We start from the raw sequence: 18,510 nt of genomic DNA on the forward strand, positions 1-18,510 counted from the left end.
TTAAACACATAGTCCATGATGCTCATGATGCAATTTATTTATTTATTTTCCACCTAACAATACAAATTAAGTCTGGTAAATGCTACTATAGCACATTAGGTTGTATCCCTGGTCTCAAAATGACATCGACTATGCAGCGATACAAACACTAGTTATGATTAGAAGCCTGTCGATCCCCGTATGCATCCATGGGTCATCCAGAAAATCCTTAATAACCCCCTCCTGGCAGTCACAGCACCAACAACACATTGGCCACGTCGAACAGGTTCTTGCCTCCGTCAACAATCACATTATACCGCGGGAGTGGCACTTCGAAAAGTCTCATCAAACATATCACAATGGATTATCCCACACCTCAACCCCTATTGGCAAGGGTGCGTAGCATAGGGAGTGATACCTAACCACATATATACTACATACCTTCATAATGATATAGTTAGTATGGATTACACGATACTGGAGAGACCTTAGCCACAAAGTGCAATCCATCTCCAAATACAGTCCCGGGTACATGATACCAGAGAGACCTTGGCTACAAAGTGAAACCCGAGACCGCTTATCTAATCTAGCATACAATAGTAGTTGAGTATGGACTATGCAACACTGGCAAGACCTTGGCCATGAAGCGTATCCATTTCCAAATGCAGTCCCGGGGTACACGATACCAGCGAGACCTTGGACACAAAGTGTAACCCGCGACTATAACTAACTCTAATACACATAATCAATGCATGAATCTAACATACATACAGTAATCACAACACCGGTACCACCTCAACCATGCCGGATTCTGTCTCACACACGCATATCCAAACACACGATGATCACAATACTGGTACCACCTCGGTCACACCGGATCCCGCTATACATTTCCATACAATTGATATCATGATTGTAAAATGATCATTCACATAAACATATAATTCTAAGCATGTGAGCAGTTTAATAAAAATAAACAATTGAAAAATAAACAAAGTTCATCTCTCACCTGTTTTATGATCAATTGTGTTTGGGTTCAAGTACGGCCACCGATCGATCAATTCAATTCTGGCTTCGGGGCATGTGTGCGTCACTATCCTAGACACAAAGGGAATTATACATCAGTACGCGTCGAAAACATCGGGAGGGACCCACATAGGTCACCCCCAAAATGCACAGACACTATCACTAGGAGATAGTATTGTCATCGAAAACAACCATCGAAAACAAGGTATTTCCATTAGAAATATCAATCTTGTTTCCGGTGGAAGTGACAGAGAGCACATTAGGCTCATTTGTCCACCAGAAACAAGGCATTTCCATTGGAAATATCAGTCTTGTTTTCAGTGGAAGTGACAGAGAGCACATTAGGCTCATTTGTCTACCAGAAACAACCCATCGGAAACAGCTACAGTGCTTCATGTGCTATATTTCTGGTGGACACAGAGGTTGTTCCTAGCATCATTCTAAGCCAAGAACGATCGAAACCCTAGTTGGTCTTTTGGCATTACATGTTGTCGGAGCTCACCGGGCTTGGTTCGAGCTCGGAAACAACACCGAGAGGGTAAAACACCCAGCCCACAACCTTGACATAGTTTGTACATCAAGATTTTACCCATACCTAGCTTTACCAAGTTGAAATGAAGAGAAAGAGTGGCATGGGAGGTTGTACTTACCTTCGGTGGTGATTCCAACAACAAGGCGGTAGTCGGCACCAAGGTAGGCCTTCAATTCCCTTCTTCTTCCTCTTCTTCTTCTTCCTCTCCTCTTTCTCTCATCTCATACATTGGGCACAAGGGAAATGAGGAAATGAATCCTCATTTCCTAACTTATAACTTAAGTTGGGCCTTAGGGTCCGCTTAGTTTGGGCCTCTTTTGAATCAATCGGATTAAAATGAGTTTCGAGGCATGGGGACCCGCACATTTAGGTCCATAAGGTGTTCACATCAAGAGGAGGGTGCGGAGGATGATTTGGCATCATCCGGTACCATTTACGATGCGAGTGGCGGGACCTATGGGCATCGAAACCTCGACAACAGCCAATGGACCCACCGGAAATAGACACCAGATTCATTCCCAGGCTACTACCAGTGGCTTGTTTCCAATGGTCAAGACAGTCTACTATCTTGACAGCTTGCTGTCCCAGGGTTGGTCTCGCACGGTTGGTTACCCTCGGACATGCCCAAGGCTTTTTGGCAATTATGATGCGTGCTGAAAATCAAATGTGGGGAGTCGGGTCACTTACCATCTAGGATCGGAAGGTATGAATCCCCTCCAGTTAGATAGGCATAAAATGCACGAACATGTGGGGTCATCTTTACCCCTTCGGCAATGCACAGTCGCGAGCCAAAACCCGATCGTACTTTCGATCTCTGATCCGAGGCCTATCACAACAGTTCAAATTTGATCGGATTAGGGCACGGGTGTAACAGATAATGGCTCACAATGGCTACTGCCGCCTGATTTATGTCTTGTTGTTGGTAGTGGCCGATGACCCAAAAATTCTTCTTCATTCATTTTATTTTTTTTTTTTTTTTTTTTTTTTTTTTTTTGTAATTGTCTTTGTGTGGAAAAAAATCCATCCAGATTTTCTGTCGGTCATAATACTCCCAACTACCCTTTTGGTGCTTTAATTCAAGGTCATTAATGGTTGGAAAAACTCTAAACAACAAACAATATGATGTAAAGGAAGCGAAAGCTCCTGATCTATACTAATTTGAAAGAATAATAGGAGGAGGATGCTGTAACTTACCACTACAATTCTTTCTAAGGTTTACTATCTCCATCCAATCCTTGATGGGAGACCCCATCTTTCCCAGAAAAGAGACTTGAAAATTATATGGATAATGTCCCTCGTAAAAGAGTCCAGTGAATCTTCACGTAAGTGAAGTGGGAGGTTCAATTCACATACATTCCCACATCGACAACTATGAAGGCCTTGACGGAAAGGGAAATTGTTTTTATCCTCCTCATATATTCTGAAAATTAATAAATGAATAAAAAAGAGGAAATGACCCCAACAAAAAACGGAAGCCAATTGATTTCATTCTTCTTTTATAATTCCATTAAGAGTTCCCCTCTCTCTCTTTCTCTCTCCCTTTTCTTCTTCTTGTAAGCAATCTATAAATATCCCATATGCTACCCACAGGAACAAGAACAAAATAAAAAACCCATAACACATCAAGCTCTAGAACTTTTGACAAAACCCAAAAGAGACATTTTGGAAGTGCAAAAGAAGCAAGAAAAGAGAAGTGTCATATGATTAGTCCATCTCAAAAAGCTTCTGCAATAAGGGTTCCAACTTCCAAGCAGATCCTGAGATGAGATCTACTAATGCTTGGATGCTCTAGCATGATATTATAATTTCGGTGTCTTCCCACCACCAAAATATCTTCGTAAGCCATTTTCACTAGACTTAATAAACCTGGGTTCTTCAGATATTGAAAGAAGGTTGTTGAGGAGATAGATCTTCATGAGAATGCTACCATCTTGAGCTTCTTCTCTTGCACCCATGAGAGAGAGAGAGAATAAATAAATTCCGTGTTATCAGAGGAATGGAATTACAAACGGATTAGTTGCCTTCCATTTTTGTTTGGATGGTTTTCTTTTTTTTATTTTATTTTTATTTTATTTTTTATTTTTTATTAGAATAATTGAAAAGGAGGATCCATTCCGTCAAGACCTTAACAGTTGTCGATGTGTGAATGCACGTGAATTTGGGTTCACTTCGCTTACATGAAGATTCATGGGACTCTAAAGGCCCGAAACACAAAACCCCAAAAACACGATCCGCTAAGTCTGCAACCATTTGTACGAAGTTGTGAGCTCCCTCTCATTTCCATGGTTCATTTCTTGTTCTCTCCGCTGCATCTCTCAAACCGATCACGGATCGAAGCCTCTGCAATTTCCTCGGCGAAGCTCTGTAAACTCCTCTCTCGTTCTTTATTGGTCTTGCCTCTGCAATCTACCAAACTAACTAGTGATGTGGATCTTCAGGTCATACAAAGCCTTTTGTGCCGACTACTTTGGTTTTCCAATGGGTTCTTCACCACTTCACCTTAAAGAGGATGATGCTAAAGTAGAATCTTCTCAAAAAGCAGTTTTGAGAACAGTGGAGGAGGAGGAGAAGAAGAATTATTCATGAAAACAGGCAGTGCCCGTCGGAAGTTCAGATAAGCAGCAACAATGGCTGTCGAAGTTCTCTCCGAACGTAGCCATTAATACTTTCCAAGAAATGAGGTCTTTATCGGGCGTCCTATCCAAGAATTGACGGGCAAGATCGAATCTGCCTTCGATGAGGTAGTCAGAAATCCTGGCGTTCCAAGAGACGGACGTTCAGCGGGCCATGATCTGGAAGATATAGAGAGCCAAGTCGCAACGGGCGTTGCGCGTGTGCTTCCTGATGAACATGTTCCCTCTCACAACCTCTGCATCAGAAATGGGAGATGTATTCTTCCTGTTGATAAGTATAGATCGACTTGGCTTTCTGTTCAATCTGGTTTAGTGATAGCCGACTCGTTTACTTTGTAGGAAGCGTATTGAGGAGCTGTTGTAAAAGTATCTGCTTCTGCAACAATTGGCGTGGAAGAAGCCATGCATTATGATCTCGTCTCCTCCTACCTTGCATGAAAACAGGAGCTACACCCCATCTCTCTCATTCCTCCTTCCTTCAATCCTCTGGAAAGTGATGCGAGGATACTCCTATATACAACATAAGTAGGTGCTTTATCAAATGTCCAGGTTCGGCATTTCAGATGCCATTGATCAGAGAATAACCAAGTGTGGCTGCTTGGAGGCTGTCGTCAAGTGTTCGATCAAATGCTCCAAGGAAACCTCATCCTTCGACGTTTATGTTTTCGTTGCAAATGAATTATGTGAACAAACATTCGAAATTTTTTTAGTAAAATTTAATTTACATGTAAATATTTACTTGTAAAATTTTACATCAAAACAGAGTCTGTGGAGTAGTTGTAGTTCTTCGGCAATGTCACCGGTGGCGGAAGACAATATAAGGGTTCTCTAGTCTTTTCAATGATCTCTCATGTCTTCTCAAAGATGGAGAGAGAAGAGGAATATTTCAATTAGACTTGCTTACCAATGACTACAGATCCATCCCCCTTATTGGTTTTTGGACAACTATCTCCCATCAAGGTAATTTATCTTTGAGTCACCCCACCTACAACTAACCATATGCTGACATGGCAATAATTGGGCATATCAGCTTTCAGGTAGCTCATTTGGTAAGGACCAAGACCAACACGCCGAAAAAAAAAAAAAGGATGCAACTCTCTTAGGCCATATACCATCAATTTCATCTTACAATTGCTAGCCAGTGTATCACTGCTAGGTAACATGATTCCTGACAAGGGTATTATTTTGGTGTATGGAATCTATGGATATGTAATTCCCATCTTTATAGCTAAAAATCCCTTCCCTTACCTAGTCCATTTCCCAAAAATATCATTGAGAGTCTCATTAAAATATCTGCGTGTTAAAATCTACTAATAAGAGAGATTCAATGGCAACATCTTAACAAATGGCAACTAATAGAATTTAAAATGACGATAGAAAAAGATAGAGGGATACCCAGCATAACTGGGTACCGAATATACACTCCAATGTACAGAAAGCAGCAGCCAGTGACTAACATGGATAGGCTCAACCTCATGCAGCTTAAACCATTGCTAGCCTGATTGGAGCTTACGCTGTAGATGCTCCTTTTTGAGAGCAGTGAATTTGGCTGCCAAATCATCATAGTCCGGCAGCTTAGGATGGACATGGCTGGAGGAAGAGGATGAAGAGCTGCCAGTCGAATGATTGGTTTGTTTTAACTGAAAGGACACAGATCGGATAACATTGTCACTTGCTGCATTTTGGGTTCTCTCTGGGGGCATTGTGTGAGCCCTTAGATAAGGTGGTTGCTGCCTCAATCTCTGTGTCAATGGACTCGTCATGCATGAACAAGAGCCATGGGAGGAGGCACAACTGCCCTGAAAATATGATATTCCTTCTTTTTTAACATGCTCTTCCTTCATGCTCCTCATGTTGGGCACTTGACTTTTATGATCTGTAACAGTATACAGAGAAACCATATCCTGGCAGTCTGTCTGAGGGGAAGAGGCCCATCCCATTTCTTGGACTTCTATCTCACCACTTGCGATGGCCTTATAGTCTTGTGCATTTCCATAGCTTCCATGGTTCATAGCAGTAGTACCTTCAAATGCTTCTTCATTTGGTAAACTGCAATGGCCTATCCATTTTTGTTGAAAGTTGAGAGATGGAAAGCCCACTTCTTTTTTATTCCCCTTATCTTGCTTCAAACACATGTTTTCCACCTCATCTTTATCATTACTTGTAGAGAAATAACATGGATGATCCAAGCTACAATCAATAACCATATCACGGTCAATTCTGCAGTCACTGTTAGACCACCTCCGATTATATTCACTATTAAAGAAATGCTTCCCTTCCATATCCTCACCACAAAATTCATTCTCTATTTCCCCTGTATCTTTACCTTGCGGTAGTAATGGAAGTTTCTTCTTGTGACTTCCGAATTTCAAATTCCAGCTTTCTTCAATTGGCATCTTACGCTGATGTTTTTTCGTGTGATGATTTTTATGTCTGGGATGGTCACCATAGTAGAGTGCAGATTCAACATCGTTCATGCTCAAGGACGGTGACACAGAGGAGTGGGACACTTGACTTCCCCAAGAGAGTGATCTCCCATTCAATCTCTTCCGAGATGACTCAGTCTTTATTCTATAGCTCCTGGATTGCACTCTTCCATCCCACAGTTCACTAGTCTCCTTCAGCTTTTCAGTATGATTGTAACCATATAAATCTGACAAGCAAGCTATTTCAGCTCCAAGATTTTCTCTTCTAGGCATGTTGATTGATTTGAACATAAATATCCTTTGGTCCTTGTCTATACCAACTTGTATGGTGGCATTAGATTCCTCTATGTCATCAAGATAAACAACACTCATCTCCGGAAACTGATATGAACTTTCAGATGCAGTTGTTGTTTTCCGTTCCGCCTCATGTTTCTTAGAGAAATTAGAAAGATATCTTGAACTACAGATCCTTAGATCACTCTGGCCAGAATATGGTTTAGGTGTCATTCTGGGTTTGAAGGAAGGATCCAGTTCTCCATTCTTCTCTGCTTCGACTGCATTTCTATGACTTGAGGTAGAGAGAGAAGAATTCATAGTAACTGTCCAAGGTTGTGCAACAATGATAGCACTGGAGGAACTTTGGGTAATATTCAAATTGTTTGGAGACTGAAAATTCTCGCAAACTGGTAATGAGCTAGGAAGCACTTTTCCTTGAGTATCTTCATAATTTGAAGCTGTTATATCAGTTCCTTCGCTGGGATAGATAACTTGGATCTCTCTTTCATCGACTTGACCATGAGGTCCCCCATTTTCCAAAGGAAGATTATATATCTGCAGTTGCATGGAAAATGGATTCAAGGAAAACCAAGAAAAGGGCCATCTAACAATATTTTAAAGACTAAGAAGAGAATAAGAATTTGTAGCATATACAAACCTGCTGGTTTTGGAGTTCAAGCCTTTCCATTATCCTAGTAGTTTTCCATCGAATGCTGTAATCCTTAGCTATTTCATCCAACAAACCAAGCTTCACATCATCTGAAATTAAATTTATGCGGAGCTTCTCAATTATCTGTAGTCAGGAGATTTAAATGGCTCTCAGTTATCCAAAATAACAATTATATATCAACACAGAGAATAATCATATAGCTAAACTGGAGGATCTCCAAGAAGGTAAGAATAAAAGGAATTGAAGAAAATGAACAACCTGAGAGTTCACAAGATTCCCTGGGAGCAATTCAACAGCAGTAATGACAAATTTATGCCCATAGCGCTCTCCAAATAGGTTCCGAAGCATTTGAAGCTCAGGCAAATCTCCACACCATGCAGCAGCATATATAAGACTTGATACTGATTCATTAATGTCATTTGGACAGTCCCTGCAACAACAAATTAAAAAGAGAACAATTCAAATGATCATTCCAAATTATGAATGTAAAAGGAAAACTTAAATTATGTAGCCAGGGAGCAAATCATTGATCTATTAGGCAGCAAAATGCTGAATTTCTTTTTGATACATGCCAAACATTAAGAAGGGGGTGGCAAACACTATCAAATTTATAAATTTTAAGTTATCGCTTTCTAATCGTTTAGTCATATGTAGAGAGAAACGATTCCAAAATCATTAACATAAAGGATCATGTTATCAAATGTTATATAAATTTGACATAGAATCCAACCTGTGTCTTCGGATATAGGGAAGGTGGATTGTGATGAATTCACAGAAATGATCCAACAAATCGTATATGGCCATTAGGGTTTGATCCTCAAATAGCTTCTCAACCTGGAAAAAAAATAAAAACAGAATCGTAAATGAAAGTGCAGACATTAATTTGGATTATAGAGAGAAGGGCCAAGTTTTCCTAAGGTCACTGTGGATGACAATTTAGAATTGTTTCTGAATCCAAAAATGCTAATACAGTGGTAATTTCTTGATCAGGATCAGAAAATATTTAGACTTGGGTAGCATAAAACATGAGAGAGAATGTATAAGAATTGACAGAGCCTACCCGAGAGAAGGCGCTTTTTTCATGGCCAAGCTTGAGGAGTTGAGCTACATCCTCGCGTAACTGCCTTATAATGGATCCTTTCTTGTTCTTCAGGAGCTTCAGACGGCACTGAACATGCCTAATCAGTTTCTTGCTGCAATCAAAGCATAGCTGATGGATTCAATTTAACTCTTAGTCGATAAAAAGAGTATGAAGTATGAAGACGAGTATTTACCATTTAGAGGCCTTTCTCCATCCAAACAGAGTATCAAACATGTCTAATGCACTCTTCCTCTCATCAAATTCAGTATTGAGTTACAGTGGAAGCAGGACCAAGATCATGACACAATGAGAGTAAATTCCTCATTTGTGCATACTGGTTAGCATCATAATGATCATGGGTTTTCATTTTTTGAGTTGTGAATGAAAGGAAGAGCAACCAAGAAGCAGAAGAAGAAGGTCTGAACTAACCCACTTAATTTTCTGGAGGAATTATTAGGAGTGGAGCGAGTTGGTTTCCACCTAAATTTTGGAAAATATCGAGAAAAGAAAACACAAGGAAATAGAAAAAGGTATTCTGTTCTTCACCAAAACTGCTCCACTACATAGACACTTGTCTTGCGGTTAGTCTAATAAAATTTAAATGCGAGGAAAATGGGAATGTGGGGAGGAGGAATGAGAATGAGGGGGAGAATTCGCGAACCGTTTCTCTCTCAAGGAAAATATTAAAAAGTAAAAAATAAAAGGAATTTAATTCTGAATTAAAATTAAATGATTGGCAATTAGAAGGAATTGGCCTCTTTCTTGTTTTTTCGCTTCTCCTTTTTTTTTTTTCTTTTTTTTGGGTAACCTTTGGCTTCTCCTTTCTATACTTTATCATCGTAGCCTCGTTGGATATTGTCAAACCTAGCGAGTCACCTGAAAACTCAGCTTGCTGAATTGACTCGTTTGAGTTTCCACGTGGACATGATTTCACTCGATTTTATTTTATTTATTTATTTTTTTGGTAGAAAAAAAATTTATTGAGATGGACGAATTACACAAAAGTCGTCTAGAAGCATAGGTACATACAAACAAGGATATATATATATATATATATTAAAAGAACCCTATCTGCTTGCATTCTTGACACCTAGACACATGAAGTAGGATGAGAAAAGATGCCCCTACCCTCAACAACCCACCCCATGTGTCTGGACGGAGAGCCACATAAGTAGGCAGGGTTCTTTATATATATATTGTTCATCATTTTCTTTGTATTTTACAGATAAATATATATCTTGAGTTTTGATACATTTTGATTGTCCCTTGTATTATTCTTGGGAGTTTTTAAGTCAAGGATAAAAAAGAAAAATTGAAGATAATTTATTATTTTGTCATTATCAAAAGTATGTTTATCGTATATATTTTTTTAGTACACATGTAAAATGATAAAATTTATCTTCATTATGGAAAAAAAAATGTTCAATACTAAAATGACAGAAATATAGGATTATAAATTGTTTGACACCTTAAAAGGTGTGTATCAATAAGAAAAAGATTGGTTACAAGACCATTGTCAAGTTTCTTGTATAGTCTCTCGATTTAAGCTGCAGGAGCGATGACGTAGGCATTTTCACCATTGGATGGAAAGAAAATTTTTTAATTTGTGATCACTTTCTACCTTGGATTATCATAATTTTTCCCTTTTCATTATAACAAGCTTTGTTCATGTGTTTCCTTGCATATTAGTTACGATAAAATTTCTTATATAAGAGGTCAAACTTCCTAAATTGAGTTTTATGCGTTAGAACACTGAATTTTTTTTGGTAGAAAAATGTCCTTTAGCCCTTAATACTATGAAATGTGGGAATGATATTGGATCCTAATTTTTCTTTTTGGGTGAAAATATTGGAACCTAATTAAGAGAATATGAGAGAGGTTTTTGAGTTTTCTATAAATAAATTATTAGCAATGAAAATTTATCAAAAGTAGAACAATTTATTAGCATGGGAGTTGGATGTCGAATTTGTTTTTTTGTGTTGGGTAAAAAATTTGTAAGAAACTGACACAGGAAGTCATTATCCCACGGTCCCACCCACCTTCTACCAAAAATAAAAAAATAGAAAATCCCACCAACCTTTGCAGTCGCGTGTTGGGTGTATACGGAAGCTCGCCACGCCAGCCTCTTACTCTTCCTTCTGTTCGTTTTTCTTGGAGAAGTTAAACAACTAATTAACAACTCTGAAATATGATAGTTTACGTGTGTCAAGATTCAATATTCTTGTTGGAAAACATATGAGATGGAGTCCTAAACTCCTTAAAGAATATCAGAAGAGCAGAGCTAATGAATATTGACACCAGAATTACTGATGCTATTTGTGATAGATACTGAAAAACTTTTCTTTTTTCTTGTGGGGGCGAATAGGGTGATAAAATAAAATAAACAAATGGCATGCATTGAGTTATAAGTAGAACATCGTGACGTTGGCAAGGTCCTTAGTTTCATTATATTCAAAGGGACAGATAACCTACATTAATCTCTCTCTCTCTCTCTCTCTCTCTCTCTAAAATGATGGCCACACAATGCCTCTCCTTCGTCTTGAAATCGGTGGATAGAAATAGAATACACTCGGTCTATGAATCTTCCCCATTTCGGAATGTAGAATGCAGTCGTGGTTTTGGTTTTTAGGATCTCATAGCCCAAGCGTAAAGTGTTGATAATGTTAAATCGAAAGGAAATGCATATCTAGGGTTACATCGATGTATGTTTCTTCGTAACAGAATAGATCTGGTTGCCGTATGTGTCGTATTTACATGAATAGTCAATGGCGCGGTCTGGCTAGGTTAAGTTCCATTCTCCAAATAGCAAAGTTCCATTCTCTAAATACAATGATGGCAGTGAAAATCATTAAAGGCACAGTCTCAATTAGAAGAGACAGAAGAGAGAGAGAGAGAGAGAGCTCTTGAGATTAGGTCAAAAGCATGTCTTGTTGTGAAAAACTTCTTATCTATAGAGTTCTAAACAACTAGTTCGATTAACATCTCCCATTCACCCATGCAGGGTGGGCATACTCAATTGGCCATTCTTGTCTCTCTACCACAAATGTCTCATCATACAAAAATGGAACGTACAACCTAACAAAATAGTACAAAGGTAAGAATACTATATCAACCTTCCACCTAACCAATTGTGAGGGTAGCGGCCGGAAATGGACTTGAATCCCATCCAACTCTCCTCTCCTTCTCTCTCATGTGAGGGGAGGGGTTCGTGTAGTGTGTGCTTTGCTTGCGAGCCCCGCACCGTTGTATCGCCACTTGGAGAAACCTGGAGGCCTATTTCGCAAGAGTGTAAAATTCGTCATTCTAGACTGGGGTTTGATGATGGTCCAATACGGGATCGGATCATACTAAAGGGTTTGGAGTTACCACATAAGATTATAGGCCTAGGACCTAGGGGTGGGCCAAATTTCAGAGAAAAAGGTTCGATAATTGGTCTGGTCCAGAGATTTAGGGTAAGTGTCAGGTTACAGAGTTGGAAAGGTGTTAGGCACCCCATCTGCCCAGTTCAACCGGTCTTCCTACTAGATGCTTAAGAACGAATATTTTTCATAATTATTACTATTCCACATGCATGGTTAAGTTATCATATATATATACATTGATTGAATTTAAACTACTATGTACACTAAAATAAGGTCCACTAGATATCTACATTATGCTTAAATGAGGAAAGAGATTATACTAGAAATTGACCCCTGTTTCGGGTCAAGAGGAGTAGGCCCCTGATAATACCAGCTCAGACTATCTTTCATGTTCTCCTGGCTCAAGGGAAGATGGTCTTGACCTCCAACTTCTTTTCTTGAGAAATGCTGATTGTAATAATATTTGGACAGGGTTCCGACTAAGAACGGTTATTTTTGGATTGAGTTTCGGATAGAGCTTCGGCTAGGGAAGGCTATTTCTAGATTTGGATTCGGATAGAGCTTCAGATAGGGAAGGTTATTTCTGGGCGTAGGATGAGGTGGCACTCTGACAGAGCTTCCACTGGGGATAGGCTAGGGGAGGGCTAGATTGAGGTGGTACTTTGACAGAGCTTCCGCTAGGGATAGGCTAGGAGAGGGTTAGGCTGAGGGGCACTTCGGCAGAGCTTTTGCTGGGAGTGGCTATTTCTGAAAAGATTTCAGGGGCACTCGAACAGGGCTTCCGCTAGGAACTACTATTTTTGAAAAGAAATGGATTGACCTAAAAATGGATTGAAGATCCCCGAAGACCACTTTGAAGATCCAAACAGAGTTTTGGATCATGACAAATATCTCTTCGTAGACCCAAAGAACCTCAAGGGGGAGGAATTTCTATTTCTGGTAAAACTCAAGAACACTCAAAGGAGGGGGTTTAAGAACACACTATTTTTGATAAGAGGGGAATATCAAACCTGGCCATTGATGGCGGTGCATGAGACTGGGCCGAAGTGCATAGGGCATGGTCAGTATAGGAGGACAGGTGATGTGTACAATGTGTGCAGGCAATGTAATGAGTGTACGACGCAGCACATGGGCAGTGGCATGGGTGTGCGTCACTTGGAACATGAGGCAATGCATATGGGCAGCATGTATGGGCAGTAGTGGCCGCACATGTGGGTGGCAGGGGCAACACACATGGGCAGCATGTATGCCCAGCAGTGGGCTTTGGCTAGAGGGGGAGCGGGCATGTGCGGAGGGGGCACAGGTATGGCTAGCATACATATGCCATAGCCCATGGGCAGCAGGCATGTGTGCGAGCTGGCCTGCTGGTCAGAGCGCACAGCACAAACGCGATCAAGAATTTTCCCGACGATGATCACGGGTGAACCGTTGATCCAATTTTGACATACCATGTATCGTCAGAATCATACTTTTGAGCACTATCCATCCATACGGTCATATTGATCAGATTCCTTTGTATATAAAAAGTCAAAATTGGACCATACTCTCTCCTACACGAGGGTTTCTAGGGTTTCAGGTAGGGGAATGTTTCTGAGTTATCTGGGTAGGTAGGGGATGATCTTTAGGGTGTTTGGGATAGGTAGGGGATTTTTTCAGGTTTCCAGTAGGCTAGTCAGTGTACGAGGCATACGTACGGGAATGTCAAAATTTAACCATCTTCTCTCCCGCGCAGGGGTTTCCAGATTTTCAAGTAGGGGAATATTTCCATCATCATCTCTATTGATCGGAAGTTAGAAGTTGCATCCAAGATCCACAGTTCATCATAGCCGGAAGAGGGTGACAAAATTTGGTGTCTACAAAATACCCCTCTGTGGCCAAGACCTATGCCAACAGTCGAAGAGCAAAGAAAAAAATGATCACATTTTGTCACCAGGAGCATGTACTGCCATCATCTTGCTTATTTATGATGGAATTAAAAAATGCAACAGATAATATCTCATAACTACTTTAAAGTTGAGGACTTACCTGGGCCACTGATGACAGGAAAGAAATTTGATCCCTTTCAATCCTGTTATGGAATATTGAATCATTGTTTTGCAGAGATTTGAGCCCTCCCTGTAGAAGATGTTAGTATATGAAAAATGCTCTTCCTAGGCTAGACTTCCTTCCACCAGTCCTAGAGAGTCATCTTTTGTAGAGATTTGAGCCCTCCCTGCAGAAGATGTTAGTATATGAAAATCGTTCTTCCTAGGCTGGACTTCCATCCGCCAGTTCTGAGCCCTCCCTGCAGAAGATGTTAGTATATGAAAAAGGTTCTTCCTAGGCTGGACTTCCATCCGCCAGTCCTAGGGATTGATCCATCATTTGCAGAGATTTGAGCCCTCCCTGCAGAAGATGTTAGTAAATGAAAAATGCTCCTCCTAGGCTGGACTTCTATCTGCCAGTCCTAGGGATTTTGGTCTTCCAGGCAGGTTCTTTTGAACCAGGCTGTGCTATCTAGTCTTCCAAGCGTCGAATCGGGTTGGGCTATTTGGTCTTCCAGGTAGGTTATTTTGAACCAGACTGGGCTATCTGGTCTTCTAGGTAGGTTCTTTCGAATCGGGCTAGACTATCTGGTCTTCCAGGTAGGTTCTTTCGAATCGGGCTGGGCTATCTGGGACTGGGTTAATGAGATTGGACCATTGGGTTTAAGCCCTTGGTTCTTAATCATTTGGGTCTTGAACTTTTGGTTCTTGATTTAGAATCTTTGATTTGAATTTTGATGCTTGATTTGGAATCTTGATTTTTGGATTTTTGACTTGAGTTTTGATGTTTGATTTGGAATCTTGATTTTTTGATTTTTTGACTTGAAATCTTTGTGCGGTAATTTCTATTTACCTGACCAATTTTGACTTTTCATCTACCAATTTCATTTTCATGTGTTCTTATCTACCAAGTAGATTTTACTTGCCATATGATCACAATTTTACCTACCATGAGGATTTATTTTTCAATTTCTCTTTTTGGTGGTAAAAAATTTTAAATTACACCTTGAAACTAGAATCTTTTTTTTTTTTTTTTTTTGGATTTTTAATCTTTGATTCTTGACCTTTGAAATTTGATTTGAATTTAATTTTTGAATTTGTTTTTAATTTTTTTTTGAATTTTTGGTTTTGATTTTGAACTTTGAAGTTTGATTTTGGATTTTGATTTTTGCATCTTGATTTGAATTTTGAATTTTGATTCTTGATTAAAAAAATTTCTTTTGATTTTTTGATGAATTTTGATTTGATTGATTTTTTTTTTTGGATTTTGTATTGAGGGTAGGGATTTTCACAGATTTTTTTTTTTATTTGATTTCCTTTTTATTATTATTCCTTGCTTTGACCATCTTTTGTGTCTCTCAGGATGGGTGGGTTGCTTCTCTGAGGGAACAGAATGTTGACCAAGCCACCCGAATTGAGGACCTCATAGCACAGCTAGCGAGTTTGCGGCCAGCACATGATACTGTTATGTCTAGTAACTTGATGACTTCCGTAAGTAGGTCCAAATATGGCACAGATGAGGATGGTGATCCCTAGAGATCTGTTTTGTTGTTCATGCAAAACCCAAATGTTGCTTTTTTCTTTTTCGTTTTCCCTCCCCATGTTCATTTTTTTGAACCTTTATATGGCTAGACTTGGCTCTTTATTTTGGAATGAAAACTTATCTCTTTCCCCCCCACCCCCCTTTTTTTTGAGTTTAGGAGTTTGAATTTTAAGGCACAATTAATTCTACAACTCAAGTCTTCATTAGAATAACTAGAATGACACTAAAATCCAAACATCGCTTCATTCTATTACAAGTGAATTACATGGGAGGGAAACAACTTTTCTACTTTAGATAAGACAGATAAGTAACAATGTGGGGAGACAACTCTTGGGGTAGGTGGAAGTTCACTAACTCCTCTAGGTCCATCGCCTCGAGCCCAAATTGTCGGGTATTGTACATAGGCAAATAAAAAAATTGTGTAAGTCAATCCCATCAACCTGACGTAGTTGTAGCCAGGGTCTTTATCAGAAAATCTTCTTGTGGCTTTTCTGGGCATTTCCATGCAATGTCCTCTGTAGTTCTTCCTTGTAGGTATTCTCTCCAATCATCAATGGTTTGAATTCTAGGGTTGCGCTCCTTTCTTGGCAACCAAGAGCCCTGAGCTGACCTCCATCTAACAGCCTATTTAGCTTCAGCTTGTCAAATAGCCAAAGTTGAAAAATGGCAGAACTTTCATGATAATGATCAAGCCCAAACCTATGGATACAGCTCATGTCATCAAGTCCTTTGAATGTCTCTATAAGGACTGTGGGAATGATATCTCTTCCTTTCTTCAATTGCTTTATCACTTTTTATCAAGACAGTTGGTGCACCACATCCCAGAGTTCAGAGAGCATAGCGAGCTATAATTCACAGTAGATAAGCATCTTGTGACCTTTGCTGATGGATTCCTCCCAGTGATAGGTATTGAATAAAGCTCCTAACCACCTTAAGAATGTCAATCTTTCCATATCTGACGAATTGCTTCATCTCCTCTTTTTTCCATCTGAAAAAGTCTTGAATCTCTTCGGAATGATCTTTCTTCAAAGATGGTTGAATCAACTTACCCTTTGGTGGAGATAACATATAAACTTAGAATTCCTCGAGAGTTGGATAGATCTCCACCAACCCAAACCGAAATATCTGAAGATCGGCATCCCAATGCTGAGGCACCTATCGAAGCAGATGGTGATGTAGCTCAATACACCCAATTTAGCTAAGCATTGATGCAGTCATGGATTCTAGCAGTCCTAGTGTCACTATGCTCATGTCCAAGGTCCATTTCCTCAATGTCTCATCCAAGGAGCTCATGACTTATCCTCTTATTGGCACGAGCAAAGAGAATGTGTGATGATTTTTCAAAGCATTACTTATTAACTATTAACACAACCAAGTCTTTACCATTGTTGCATCAAATTCTCTTTTTTTTTTTTATTGATCAAGGATAGGGAACAAACTGGCCTTGATAAACTGGTGCCGAGTGGTGACTTTTGGGGGATAAAATCCTAGATAAAGATTTGACGGACCATAGGTGAATGACAGATATCTAATGGCTTTGCATGCCAAATGCTTATTCTTGAGGGATAGAATTCTAGATAAGAATTGATGAACAATAGGCGAATGACAGATACCTAATAGCCTTGCATACCAAATGGCGATTCTTGAGGGACACAAACTATGATGATATTTTAAGATACCTTGATTATTAATTTAGGAACCAATTTATTTCCTTGAGATGGTTGAGACCGCACTTGCACATGTTAAGTTGCCTACATATCCCTCGAAAGAAATTAGGTCTGACATAGTTTAGCTTATTCACCCTATTAGACATAATATTTCTTGAGTTGATCCATGTTGACCAATCTGGGTATTTCTTCGCCATTGTGGTCTATAGTTTCATAGCTTTGCCTAGTAAAATCTCTTTGACAGTGAATGGCCCACTCCAATTGGGCATGACTTTTCCTCTTGAGTCATGAATTACGGCTCTTCGTTCTCGAAGAACAAGTTCAACCTCCTCTATGTGATGGGGCTTCACATTCTTATTGATAGCCTTTGCCATTCTCAATTGATATTTCTTTAAATTATCCATGGTCTTCATACACCTTTTATCGAGGAAGTTGAGTTCATCGTGTTTGGCCTTCACCCATTCTCCTTCAAGTAACTGGTTACCCAAAAGTACCTTGAAAGGTGGTACCAGAATCTCTTCTAGTAGTACTGCCTCAACCCCATATACCAATGAAAAAGGAGTTCACCCAGTCGAGGATCATATAGAAGTTTGATATGCCCACAAAGCAAGTGGTAACTTGTCTGCTTAATCCTTATGAATCTCAGCCAATTTCTTTCTTCTCTCTTTCTTCTTTTTTATTTTGTTTTTTTTTTTTTAAGGGTGGCTTTGACATTCTTGTTGATTGCTTCCACTTCCTCACTTGGTTAGTGGCTTGTAGGTGACGGACAGGTGCCTCTCGATACTTTGCCCCAAAAATGGGATCCTTGATCTAAGATTGGTTTATGTAGCTGATAAGTTACCCCGGTATTTTTCAATCTAAAGGGCATCACTTGGTAGCAATAAGGTCCCTGCTGAGTGGTGAAGGCTATATTCTTATGACCTTTTGGGTGCATGTTCATTTGATTGTTTCCTTATTAAGATCTCGAAGTCTATGCACATTTGTACCTTACCATCTTTCTTTGGCACTAGTACTATGTTAGCCAACCATTGGGGGTACTTCACCACTTGTAGAAATCCTGCATTCCACTGCTTCACAACTTCTTCTCTGATCTTCTCTCTCCATTCTGGCCACATTCTTTAGAGTTTCTCTTTTACCGATTTTACCCCAGGATAGGTTGGCAATCGATGTTGCACAATGTCGGGGTCTATACCAAGTATATCCTCATAAGACCAAGCGAAAACTTTGGCAAACTCCTTCAAAAGACCAATCATCTATTCTACTTCTTCATCATCCAAGGTAGTGCCAATTT

General features: G+C 39.6%; 1 protein-coding gene and 1 long non-coding RNA gene across 2 annotated transcripts; one reads left to right on the forward strand and one right to left on the reverse strand.

The window, feature by feature from the left end:
* The first annotated feature begins 3,615 nt into the window (after window positions 1–3,615).
* On the forward strand, window positions 3,616–4,917 carry LOC122074832. The gene is made up of 2 exons (XR_006139061.1): window positions 3,616–3,901; window positions 3,976–4,917. It is a non-coding gene; the product is annotated as an uncharacterized LOC122074832 (long non-coding RNA).
* A 545-nt stretch (window positions 4,918–5,462) lies between these two features.
* On the reverse strand, window positions 5,463–9,123 carry LOC122074897. Its single transcript, XM_042639885.1, has 6 exons — window positions 8,817–9,123; window positions 8,603–8,735; window positions 8,273–8,376; window positions 7,801–7,972; window positions 7,531–7,665; window positions 5,463–7,427 (listed from the first exon to the last, which is right to left on the reverse strand). Exons 1-6 carry the CDS (start codon window positions 8,855–8,857, stop codon window positions 5,664–5,666), a joined length of 2,349 nt encoding a protein of 782 aa, XP_042495819.1. The 5' UTR covers window positions 8,858–9,123; the 3' UTR covers window positions 5,463–5,663.
* Between the last annotated feature and the right edge of the window lie 9,387 nt (window positions 9,124–18,510).

This window comes from Macadamia integrifolia, chromosome 3, assembly GCF_013358625.1.
Source record: "Macadamia integrifolia cultivar HAES 741 chromosome 3, SCU_Mint_v3, whole genome shotgun sequence".
Taxonomy (NCBI): domain Eukaryota; kingdom Viridiplantae; phylum Streptophyta; class Magnoliopsida; order Proteales; family Proteaceae; genus Macadamia; species Macadamia integrifolia.